Here is a 13,373-nt window from a genome sequence, read left to right as displayed (position 1 = left end):
TACAAGAATGTTCACAGTAGCTTTATTTGTAAAATCTTAAATTTGAAAATATCCAGATATACATCAACAAGTGAATGGGTGTTTATTTTTAAAGATTCTATTTATTTATTCATGAGAAAGAGAGAGGGAGACACAGGCAGAGGGAGAAGCAGGCTCCATGCAGAGAGCCCGATGTGGGACTCCATCCCAGGAACCCAGGATCACGCCCTGGGCTGCAGGCTGTGCTAAACTGTGGGCCACCCGGCTGCCCTGAATGGGTGTTTATATTGTGGCATATTCATACGGCGTATTGACAACTATTGATTCACAAAACAGTATAAGTTAATATCAAAAATTATGTCAAACTAAGAAGCCAGACACAAAATAGCATATATGATTTCATTTATAGAAAATTCCAAGACAGGCGAAACTAAGCTACAATGTTAAAAACCAAAGCAGTGCTTTCCTCTGGAGTGGTAGATTGACTGAAAATGGGTATAAGGGAACTTATTGGTTTGGTAGAACATTCTATATCTTCATTGGGGTAGTAGTTATACAACTGTGTACATTTGCCCAATTTGAAATGCACAACCACACTATTTTTACTTTGTTACATATAATTTATAACCCAATTAAAAATACTAATCTACTATAACTCCAGATATTTGAGTTATCAAACTTTCAAATAGCTGTGATAAACACGTTTAAGTAGGTGGAACTAACATGATAATTCTATCATGTAGACAGTGTGTTGTGTAGAGAAAACACTTGAGAGAGTAAGCACACTGGAAATTCTAAAACTTGAAAATATAGATAAAAACTCAGTGGTTTACATACAGTTGAAGGGAAAACCCATGAACTGAAAGAAAATAGTTAAAAATAAGACTCAGAAAGACAAAAATGTATAAATGCAGAAGAGAAACAATATATAATTTATTGAAAAGGTATAACACAGAAGTAATTAGAATTCTAGAAGAAAAGTGAGAGAATGGTATAAAAGCAAGTTTTGAAGAAATAATGGCTGAATCCTATCTAAGCCTGATAAAGGACATAAACGGAACAAGTACAAAAAGGCTTTATGAACCCAAGTAGGATAAATTAAAAGACAAGAGACACATTATGGTGAAACTTTTGGAAACAAAGAGAAAAATCTTTAAAGTAGCCTAGGAAAAAGTGCATTGCCTTTAAAGTAATAATAAATAGACTATCCTGACTTCAACAAAATAATAACCCTTTCAAACAAAAAAATAAAACTAAAAATTTATTATCATCAAACCATCATTAAAGGGAGTTCTTCAAGCAAAAGGAAAATTATCCCAGAAGGAAGGTTTAACATGCATTTAAAAAGTAAAATTAATAAATATATGGGGAATGCTAAATGACTATTGAATGTATAAAATAATAAGTGGGCATACAATATATTTTGAATAAAAGACTAGACCATAATGTAGCATATTTAAGTTGAGATAGAGATAAAATGCTCTAAGGACTTTCATTGTCAGGGTTTATGTATATAAAGGTACCAATTAATATTTAATTTGCATAAGTCAAAAGTCTATGCTGACTGAAACTCATACATCCAATGGAAATGTTAAATGATATGAGCACTTTAGAAAACTGTTTGGCAATCTCCTATAGTTACACATATACTTACAATATAATCTTGTAGTCCCATCCCTAAGTGTTTACTAAGAAAAATGAAAACATGCTCACACAAAGACTTATATGTAAATCTTCCCAGCAGCTTTATTCATAATAGTTGAATACTGGAAACAGTCCAAATGTCTATTAATAGCTGAATGGGTAAACAAATTATATCAGTGCAGTGGAATGGCACTCTGAAATTAATAGGAATGAACTACAGATAGATGCAACAACATGAATGAACCTAAAGAATACTATGCTGAGTGAGGAAAGCCATACACAAATGAGTACATACTGTATGATATGTATGAAACTCTAGGGGGAAAAAATCTAACCATACTGGAAAAAAAGCAGAGAAGTGGTTACCTGGGGCCAAGGAGGGGATAGAATGGTAACAAAGTAGCCTTTAGGTTGATGAAAGTATTCTATAGACAATATCTATGAGAAAGGATGAAGAGGGGGTAATAGTAGAAATGGTCATGGTAGAAATAGAAATCTCACAGCACAGATTACCATAGAGTATGATAGTGTAATGGCCTAAGGAATACTAGAGATCAAGGAAAATACATACCTCTATATTTTGAGTTCTTGATTCTGAAGGATCAACCATGTTTTGAGAACTGAAACTAGTACATTCAATATGAGGGTCAAGTTTTAGTTAAGATCAAAAGAGGTTGTGCTTTTGAAGAAGTTGGGAATATAAGTGAATCTGCTGGTCATAGAATAGCAGAGTTGGAGAGTTAGAAGAGTTTGGGAGAAAGGGGTTGTAAAGAAGAAATGAGTGACTGGGTCATACTCAGTAATGTACTTTCTGGAACAGGATTAAGCCTGAGTGACGTGAATTAACAAAAAGCTTTGCCCCCCCCCCAAAAAAAAGCTTTGCCTTTGTGGTGGTGTCTGAGTTCAGCAGGTACATGATGTATGATTAACTCTAATTGTCTCCTGGTGAAAGTAAGCACTCATTTTGAATGTTGTGGTCTGAAATGTTTTGGTTTTTGTGTCCCTAGGACCTAACTCTGTATGGCACAGAATAGACAACTTGTTAATGTTGGGAGGAAAGAAGAGAATAAGAACTAATATAATAATAACAATATAGTTACTCTAAGAAAAGTAGTACATTATTCACTCTGATGGGAACACATGTATTGCAGTGCCACACGGGTTGCAGGCTGGGTGGAGCAATTTCAGTCATCACATCACACATGTACTATGCACTTACTCTGTGCCAGGTATTCTATTCAGGGTTGAGGGGATAGAGATAGATTACTCATGATCCCTATTCTTAAGCAACTCCTGCTTTAGTAGTATAGACAGACATGTGTTATCAAAGAAGTGTCCTAGCTTTTAGAAGTTCTCAAAATAAATGCAGTTGGAGCAGTCATAAAATTCTAGAAGTCTTGAAAAAGAAGCACTGGGTGGTAGGACTGGATCTCTTACAATGCCAAACCTCATTTCCATCTGTAAAGTGTAAATGCTTGATTGAGGGTCCTACCAGCTGACTAGCTAAGAGCTTAGAGCTCTTCACAAGATAATTATTCTAATTAAGCTCTAGAGGCTAGAATTCTAAAAACTTCTACTGAGATATGGTATAGAAACATTTATATTGCAGTATAGTTCTCCCCATTCATCCAGTGACACACTGCTATTACTGTGCCAAGGTAGACAATTGCATTTGTTAATAACCATAAATGAGGTAGCTTGTTTCTCCCATGAATCACTCCTTGCCCAGTGTGGTCAGAGGATTACTGAGCCTTGGGTTAAGTTCTGGAACTTACAGGCTACAATTCAGATAGTTTGTTAATAAGTCCTAGTTATGTGGCTAATTCCTGACAGGGCTTAAAATTTGATTTGCTAATCAGTCTTGATAACTACTTTGTTTGTACAAAGGCAATAATTTGGAGTCCTCTGTTGAAATCATACTATCATTTCCAGTATGAATTGTCATTTACATAGTAAATGAGTAAGTAAAGTACTGGAGGTAACAAGATATGAAAGAAAACCAAGAAGCTATAGCACACACAGCTGACTCTCTTGGCAGACTTAATAGGCCTTTTCTCCTTGCTTTTCAATTTTTTCAACTTTTTACTTAAATTCAATTTAATTAAAATACTGTATTATTAGTTTCAGAGGTAAAATTCAGTGATTCATCAGTTGCATACAACATCCAGTGATCATTACATGAACTCCCCTCCTCAATGCCCATCTTCCCACCCACCTCAGTTTGCTTCCTATAGTTCAGAATCTCTTCTGGTTTGCCTCCCTCTCTGTTTTCCTCTTACTGTATTTTCCCTTCCGTTCCCCTATGTTCATCTGTTTTGTTTCTTAAATTTCACATATGAGGGAAATCATATGGTATTTGTCTTTCTCAGATTGACTTATCTCGCTTAGCATTATACCCCCTAGTTCCCTCCACGTCATTACAAATGTCAAGATTTTGTTAGTTTTTGTGGCTGAGTAATATTCCATTGAACAAACATACCACTTCTTCTTTACCCATTCATCTGTCTACAGACATCTGGGCTCTTTCCTTAGTTTGGCTATTGTGGACATGGCTGCTATAAACAATAGGGTGCATGTGCCCCTTCAAATCACTACATTTGTATCCTTTGGATAAATACCTAGTAGTGAAATTGCTGGGTCATAGGGTAGTTCTATTTTTTACTTTTTGAGGAACCTCCATACTGCTTTCCAGAGTGGCTGCACCAGTTTGCATTCCCACCAACAGTGGAAGAGGGTTCCCTTTCTCTGCATCCTCGCCAACATCTGTTGTTTCCTGAGTTGTTAATTTTAGCCATTTTGACCAGTGTGAGGTGGTATCTTATTGTGGTTTTGATTTGTTTGTTTGCTTTTAATTAATTTATTTATTTTACATTTTTAAAATTTAAATCCAATTTGCCAACCTAGAGTATAACACCCAGTGCTCATCCCATCAAGTGCCCTCGTCATTGCCCATCCCCCAGTTACCCCATTTCCCTACCCACCTCCCCTCCCACAACCCTTTGTTTGTTTCCCAGAGTTAGGAGTCTCTCGTGGTTTGTCTCCCTCTCTAATTTTTCCCACTCAGTATGGTGAGTGAAATAAGTCAATCGGAGAAGGATTATAAAGGAGAGGAGGGGAACTGAGTGTGGCTTGATTTGTATTTGCCTGATGCTCAGTGATACTAAGCATTTTTTACATGTCTGTTGGCCATTTGTATGTCTTCTTTGGAAAAATGTCTGTTCATGTCTTCTGCCCATTTCTTGACCAGATTTTGTTTTGTTTTGTTTTTTGAATGCTGAGTTTGATGAGTTCTTTATAGATTTTGGATACTAGCCCTTTAATATGTCATTGCAAATATTTTCTCCCATTCTGTAGATTATCTATTAGTTTTGTTGATTGTTTCCTTTGCTGTGCAAAAGCTTATTATCCTGATGAAGTCCTAATAGTTAATTTTTGCTTCTGTTTCTCTTGCTTTTAGAGATGTGTCTAGCAAGAAGTTGCTGTTTTATTTGGGTCCTTCCTTTTTTCTTTTCAGTAAGTCTGTCTAGGGGTGTATTGATCTTATTAATTCTTTCAAAGAACAAGCTGATCTGTTATTTTTAATTTCTCTATCATTGTTTTCTGCTCTACTCTATTATTTCTCTTCTCCTACTGGGTTTACATTTTATTAATTGTTCTCTTTCCAGCTCCCATAGTTGTAAGGTTAGGTTTGTATTTGAGACCTTTCTTGTTTCTTGAGAAGGGCCTTATTGCTATGTACTTGCCTCTTAGAACCATCTTTGTTGTATCCCAAAGGTTCTGAATTCTATGTTTTCATTTTGTTTCGCTTCCATGTTTGTTTGTTTATTTTTAAAGATTTTATTTATTTATTCATAAGAGACAGAGAGGCAGAGACATAGAGAGGGAAGCAGGCTCCCTATGAGGGCCTGATGTGGGACTCAATCCCAGGACCCTGGGATCATGACCCAAGCCAAAGGTAGACACTCAACCACTGAGCCACCCAGGTGCCCCACTTCCATGTATTTTTAACTCTTCTTTAATTTCCTGGTTGGCCCATTCATTCTTTTGTAGGATGTTCTTTAATCTCCATGTATTTGTGGTCATTCCAAATTTTTTCATGTAGTTGACTTCAAGTTTTAAAGCACTATAGTCTGAAAATATGAATGGAATAATCTCAATCTTTTTTGTACTGCTCAAGACCTGATTTGTGACCCAGTATGTGATCTATTCTGGAGAATGTTTTATGTGCACTTGAGAAGAATATGTATTTTGCTGCTTTGGAATGAAATGCTCTGAATGTATCTATGAAGTCCATCTGGTCCAGTGTGTTATTCACAGCCCTTCTTTCCTTGTTGGCCTTCTGTTTAGATGATCTATTGATGTCAGTAGGGTACTAAAGTCCCCTACTATTATTAATATCAATGTGTTTCTTTAAATTGTTGTTAATTGGTTTATAGATTTGGCTGCTCCCATGTTAGGGACATAAATACATACAACTGTTAGATCTTCTTGTTGGATAGACCCTTTTAGTATGTTATAGTGTCCTTCATCTCTTCTTACAATCTTTGGTTTAAAATCTAGTTTGTCTGATATAAGGATGGCTACTCCATCTTTCTTTTGATGTCCATTTGCATGATAAATGGTTCTCCACCCCCTCACTTTCAATCTGGAGGTGTCTTTGGGTCTAAAATGAATCTCTTATAAGTAGCATATCAATGGGTCTTCTTTTCTTTATCAATTTTGATACCCTATGTCATTTGAGTGGCACATTTAGTTCACTTAAATTCAGAGTAATTATTGAAAGATATGAATTAGTGCCATTTTATTACCTGTAAAATCGCTGTTCCTGTAGATTGTTCCTTTCTGGTCTTTATTACTTTTGGGCTCTCTCTTCACTGAGAGGATCCCCTTTAATATATCTTGCAGGGCTGGTTTAGTGTCACGAAATCCTTTAGTTTTTGTCCTAGAAACTCTTTATCTCTCCTTTTCTGAATGACAGCCTTGATGGATACACTATTCTTGGCTGCATATTTTTCCATTTAGCATGTTGAATATATCATGTCAGTCCTTTCTGGCCTTCCAGGTCTCTATGGACAGGTCTGCTGTCAGCCTTATGTGTCTATCCTTGTAGGTTAAGGACCTCTTGTCCCAAGCTGCTTTTGCTTTTAGAATTTTCTCTTATTCTTTGAAATGTGCAAGTTTCACTATTATATGGCGAGGTGTTGACCTATTTTTATTGATTTTGAGGGGGGTTCTCTATGCCTCCTGAATTTGAATACCTATTTCTTTCCCCAGATTAGGGAAGTTCTCAGCTATAATTTGTTTAGATAAGCCTTCTGCTCCTTTCTCCGCTCCTGATCTTCTAGGACTCCTATAATATGGATATTACTTCTCTTTATGGAAGCACTGGGCTCTCTCTGTCTCCCTTCATGATCTAATAGTTTCTTTTCCTCTTCTTTTCAGCTTCCTTATTTTCCATCAGTTTGTCTTTTATATGCTGACTCTCTCTTCTGTCTCATTTATCCTTGCTGTTAAAGCCTCCATTTGTGACTGCATCTCAGTAATAGCATTTTTAATTTCAATCTGATTAGATTTTAGTTCTTTTATTTCTATAGTAAGGGATTCTCTAGTGTCTTCTATGCCTTTTCCAAGCCCAGCTAGTATCTTTATAACCACTATTTTATATTCTAGTCCAGACATTTTACTTATATCTAGCAATTCAGATAAATTCCTGGCAGTGAGTATTACCTCTTGTTCTTTCTTTTGGAGTGAATTTCTCTGTCTAGTCATTGTGTCCAGAAAAGAAAGGAGGAAAGGAAAAAAAAGAAAAGAAACCAGCAAAAAACAGCAATAACAACAACAGCAACAACAAAAACTTCCCAAAGTGTTTCTGGTGTATCCTATGTATGTTCTGCTCTAGTGTTTTGGCTGCTCTTTCCCACTGGTTCTTCCTGCTTCCTTGTAGTTGGGAGTGTTTGGACCTTTAAGTAGGTGTGCTTTGATTTGTTTGTCAAAATAAGCCTTGCATCTGCCAGATTGTCTCCCTCCAACTGTGAAGATTGTTTCCTTAATCCTCAGATCATCTTCCTCATTGTTCAAAATAGTTAATGTTGGTCTAGTTGTATTTGAAGGACAAGGCAAGTTCATGGTCACCCTAATACTCCAACATCTTAACTCTGCCACTCTACTTGCCTTTCTATGTAATATATCTCACCTCATTAGGACTCCTTCCATGCTCTACTTAACCCAGACTCACATTCCCCATCCTCTTGAGCATGCCAACACTCAGAAAGAGGATCTGATTACTCCTCCTTCCTCAATTCTGGATTGCTTTGGGTACAATTGCCTTGTCAATATCCTAAGGTATAGAGACTGTAGGAAATATTGATAGATGAGGAGAATGGAGGCACAGAGAGATCAAGTAAATTGCCCAAGATACGAAGCAAGTAAGTGGCAGAGCTCAAGACTTACAATTTCTAGTGTAGATATTGGAGGCTAGAATACTACTGCTAGCAATAATAAAATAATTATTATAATGTTATTATTTATAATGTGTTTATAATATAATTATATAATTATGATATTGTTAACAGTAAAAACAGGAGCAATGTTAATTGTAGAAGCTACTATTTCTTGAGTGTTTACTCTGTGCCATATATTATGCTATGGGCTTCATAAACATCATCTCATTGGATCCCCCAACAAATTTCTGAGTCTGGTATAATCACACATTTTACACATAATAAAACAGGCTTAGTGGGATACATTATCTTGTTCAAGGTAGTAAGTGGAATTACCAGAATTTCAGCCTATCTTCTTTCTTTTTTTTAAAGATAGTTATTTATTTATTCATTCATGAGAGACACACAGAGAGAGGCAGAGACATAGGCAAAGGGAGAGGCAGTGATGTGGGACTTGATCCCACGACCCTGGGATCACAACCTGAGCCAAAGGCAGACGCTCAACCACTGAGCCATCCAGGTGCTTCTCAGCCTATTTTCAATCCGACTGTAAAGCTCATGTTGTTAGCCACAATACTATATAGCTCATATGTAAATCTAAAATACAAACAGATTAGAAAAATAATTTTAATAGAATTTGAAAGTGAATAAAGAGAAGTCTTAAATTTAGTTTAATAACACCACCAAGAAGAAGAATCAATAGATCTAAAAGCAAGCTCTGATTTGACAAAAACTCACAAGAAATAGGTTTTGGAGTAGCTTTGGTTGTCCACAAAGCTCAAAAGGACCTAGACTGCGATGCAGCTAAAGTACCATTTTCTACAATGGTTGTTGCAGTATTAGGAGAATAGTGTTCACAGTAAGGGAAGTGAAAATCTTGAGTCTTGGGCTCATATTCTGGGTAGTTCAGAGGAGAACTACCATTATGAGGAAGGAAGAGAAACAAGAGAAGGAAGTGGCCATGTCCATTATGGAGATTAACAGACTCATGAAGAATCATGACCACCCTCTCCAACTCTCTGAAGGCCTGTCCTGGAAAGGAGGGAGCAGGCTTCTCTTTCCTGTGTTGCCACAGAAAGAACTCTGAAATCAGTCAGTGGGCTAGGACTTAAAGAAGGCAGGTTTCAGCTCAGCAGGCAAGGTTTTCTGCTTAAAAAGTGCTCTTCCCATGAAACAGATTACTTGTTCTTCAGTAGAAATGTTAAGCAGAGGCTAGAGGACAACTTTTAGAAGTGTTTTACTGGAGATTCCTATTTCTGTGATAACTGGGATGGAGTAATTACTAGGTAGAACCATCCCATGTTAACATTCCCTGTGTTTTACTTTAAAGGGGCCATTTTGAATGGGGTATAGCTCCTCCTTGTAAGTAAGAAGTTGGTGATCTCATCACGTATGCTCTAAATGTCTCCCAGTGGCAACTGGTTCTCATCTTTTCTCTCCCCAGGTGTCACCACTGTTCTCACCATGACCACTTTGAGTATCAGTGCCAGAAACTCCTTACCTAAAGTGGCATACGCGACGGCCATGGATTGGTTCATAGCCGTCTGTTATGCCTTTGTATTTTCTGCGCTGATTGAATTTGCCACTGTTAACTACTTCACCAAGCGGAGTTGGGCTTGGGAAGGCAAGAAGGTGCCAGAGGCCCTGGAGATGAAGGTGAGATACAGTGAGGGTGGGGGCTGGGAAGCACTCCCTGAGAGAACTGTATTGGAACCAGGAGTGGGCAGCCTGCAGCCTGTGGGAACTGGCCAAGGCTGTGTGCTATTCACTGGGGTCATCAATCCAATTCTCAACTGGAGTGCTTCTTGGCAATGTGGAGTGTTTGCTGGGGTCAAAGAAAAGAGGGTAGGTATCATAGAAGGTTGATGTCTTGTGATGAGGGACCGACCCTGAGTACAATACTGCTAGAATCAAGGGGAACACATTGTGTACTTTTCTGAGTGGCTCTATAAATACAATCTCTAGGGCTAACTCTGCCCTTCACTTTTCAGTGTATTCCCACTACAATCAAACTAAAGTGACCATTATTCCTTCTGGGTCTATGCTTATTTATTTATGCTGTACCCAGAATATTCTTTTATTTTTTCCTGCCTAGTGAAGATCTACTCTTTTTTTTTCCCTACTCATTCTTCAAGACACAGATTAAAAGCTAGTTTCTCCATAGAATCTTTCCAAGAATCATCCAAATAGTTTTAGCTTTTCTTTCAGTACGGAGAGGGTGCTCCTACTATTAAAATTCTGTATTTGTATTAGAGTTGTTTATCCGCTTACTCATTAGACTGAACATCTTGAGGGCAGGGGCTTGTCTGCATCATCTTTCTAACTAGCCAGTATTCTTGCACAACACCTGATTCATAGTAAAAGCTGAATAAATGTTAGTTGGATTGGTGGAGAAATGGGAAGGAGGGGGATTAAAAACCCAATAAACCAACTAGAGTTGGTAGGAATAAAACAAATACTGTGAAATCAAGATTATTGTCCTTGGCTGCTTTAAAAGAGTTCAGATCTCTAGATCTAGATGAAGACTATCCAAAGAGGCTAAAAAGAACTGGCAGATGTGGTCCCAGAACCATTCCAGTACTATGAAGAATCATGGAGAAGAGAAAAGATAATGAAGATTTTTCAAACTGGAGGAAAAGATATATTTCATAGAATACAGACTGGTGAGTTGGCAAAATTTTAGAATAGATTTTCACTATATAGATAGAATTTATTAAGTCCTTGCTATAAATTATGAAGAAATAAGCTTATTTCTACTAACTATATCTACTCTATCATAGGAAATTTGGGTTGGTTTTATTATTATACTTAGTGTAGTTGTTTCCTTTGTATCCTTAAAATATTTTGATCCAATACTTGATTTGTCATCTATGAACGTCTATTGACCCCTCACACGCTACAAGACAAGGAAAATAGTATACTTATCTCTCACCTTCTCTGTTCTTGTCATTTCCTAATTTTTGTTTGTTATAATGCTGTCAATGCATTGTCAAACTATTTCTGCATTGTTGAGGCTTATAACATTTACATGCTTTAGTGCATCCATAATTCCTATATTTGTTTAGTCATAGTTCTACATTTAAATGGATAAAAGGACTGTTTTAAGAAGATAGCCCATTTTTCCATTCATTGCTTAGTTACCTCAAGGCTATCTTCTAGAATTTTTTTTCCTTTTTAAAGCTCATGAGAACTATATTTCCTACTATCTTGCATGTATTAAATTATCTGTCAATTGTGTTTATACTTGAACTGTAGTTGGGCTGTTGTAAATTCATGGGTCCCATTCTCTCTTTGATGTCCATGTAGACACTGATTGCTATGCTCAATTCTATCACTGTTGTTCTGAAGAATTTTTAAAGAAGAGTTTATGTATTTATTTGAGAGAGAGAGAAAGAGCAAGAGGGAGAGGGCAGAAAGTGGAGGGAGAAGCAGGCTCCCCACTGAGCGTGGAGCCCAATGTGGGGATCAATATCAGAACCCTGAGATTATAACCAGAGCAAAAGTTGGATGCCTAACCAACTGAGCCACCGAGGCACCCTGGTTATGAAGAAATTTAAAAGCCAAACTGAAAATCTCTTACAGAATAGAGGATTTGATTTTATGGCCTAGAAGCCCATACATATGTATCTTATTACAAATTCCAGTTACTTTACAAGGATATATTTTGGTCTATCTGTATGAAATTTTTCATAGGAGAGCATGTGGGTTTTTTTTCAAGTTTTTATTTTAAATTCCAATTAGTTAACTACAGTGTTAATATTAGTTTCAGATGTCCAACTTAGTAATTTATCACTTACATACAACACCCAGTGCTCATCAAAACAACTGCCTTCCTTAATCCATTTAATCCACCCCCCTACCCACCTCCCCTCCTGTAACCATCAGTTTGCTCTCTGTAGTTAAGAAGTTTTTTTTTTTATAGTTTGCCTCTCTTTCTCACTCTGTGTTCATTTGTTTTGTTTCTTACATTCATCATATGAGTGAAATAATGATATTTGTCTTTCTCGGACCAATTTATTTCACTTAGCATTATACTCTCCAACTCCATCAATGTCATTGCAAATGTCAAGATTTTGTTCTTTTTTATGGCTGAGTAATATTCCATTGTATGTATGTGTGTCTATATGTACAAATACATATATACAACTTTTTAAAAACTCAAATTCAATTAGTTAACATATACTGTATTAGTTTCTAATGCAGAGTTCAGTTATTCATCAATTGCATATAACAGTGCTCATTATATCACATGCCCTCCTTAATGCCCATCACCCAGTTATCCCGTCTTCCCACCCTCCTTCCTTCTACAACCCTTAGTTTGATTCCTATAGTTAAGAGTCTCTTATGGTTTGTCTTCCTCTATGATTTCATCTTATTTTATTTTTCCCTCCCTTCCCCTATGATCCTGTTTTATTTCTCAAATTCCACATATGAGAGAAACCATGTTATAATTGTCTTTCTCTGATTGACTTATTTTGTTTAACATAATACTCTGCAGCTCCATCTACATCATTGCAAATGTCAAGATTTTGTTATTTTTTATCCTCAGTAATATTCCTTTATATATAATGAAAGTTGTGAGGTATATATATCTCACACAACTTCTTAATTCATAAGTTGATGGACATTTGGGCACTTTCCATAATTTGGCTATTGTGGACATTACTGCTACAAACATTGGGGTGCATGTTTCCCTTACAATCAATATTTTTTGATCCTTTGCATTGATACCTAGTAGTACAATTGGTAGATCATGGGGTAGTTTTTATTTATTTATGATAGTCACAGAGAGAGAAAGAGAGAGAGGCAGAGACATAGGCAGAGGGAGAAGCAGGCTCCATGCACCGGGAGCCTGACGTGGAATTCGATCCCAGGTCTCCAGGATCGCGCCCTGGGCCAAAGGCAGGCGCCAAACCATTGCGCCGCCCAGGGATCCCTATTTTTAACTTTTTGAGGCAACTCCATACTGTTTTCCAGAGTGGCTGCATCATTTTGCATTCCCACCAACAGTGCAAGAGGGTTCCTCTCTCTCCGCATCTCCACCAACACCTGTTGTTTCCTGAGTTGTTAATTTTACCCAATCTGACTGGTGTGAGGTGCTATCTCATTGTGGTTTTGGTTTGTATTTCCTTGATGGTGAGCGATGTTGAGCATCTTTTCATATGTCTGTTGGCCATCTGAGGTCTTTGGGAAAATGTCTTTTCATGTCGTTTGCCCATTTTTTAACTGGATTATTTGGTTTTGGGATATTGAGTTTTATAAGTTCTTCATACATTTTAGATACTAACCCTTTATCAGATATGTCATTTA

At 36.9% G+C, this 13,373-nt stretch overlaps 1 protein-coding gene across 4 annotated transcripts in view; it reads left to right on the top strand.

Moving 5' to 3' along the window:
• GABRA3 (gamma-aminobutyric acid type A receptor subunit alpha3) overlaps window positions 1-13,373 on the top strand; it is a 323,693-nt gene that overhangs the window by 291,634 nt on the left and 18,686 nt on the right. For all 4 annotated transcript variants that reach the window (XM_055338646.1, XM_055338645.1, XM_055338644.1 and 1 more), the window contains exon 9: window positions 9,508-9,719. In XM_055338646.1, coding sequence (XP_055194621.1) covers window positions 9,508-9,719 — 212 coding nt within the window. The remainder of the gene's footprint in view (window positions 1-9,507; window positions 9,720-13,373) is intronic.

Source organism: Nyctereutes procyonoides, unplaced genomic scaffold (assembly GCF_905146905.1).
Source record: "Nyctereutes procyonoides isolate TBG_1078 unplaced genomic scaffold, NYPRO_anot_genome, whole genome shotgun sequence".
In the NCBI taxonomy this organism is placed as follows: domain Eukaryota; kingdom Metazoa; phylum Chordata; class Mammalia; order Carnivora; family Canidae; genus Nyctereutes; species Nyctereutes procyonoides.
The sequence above is the reverse complement of the archived record's forward strand: the minus strand, read 5'-3'. Positions and strand labels throughout refer to the sequence as shown.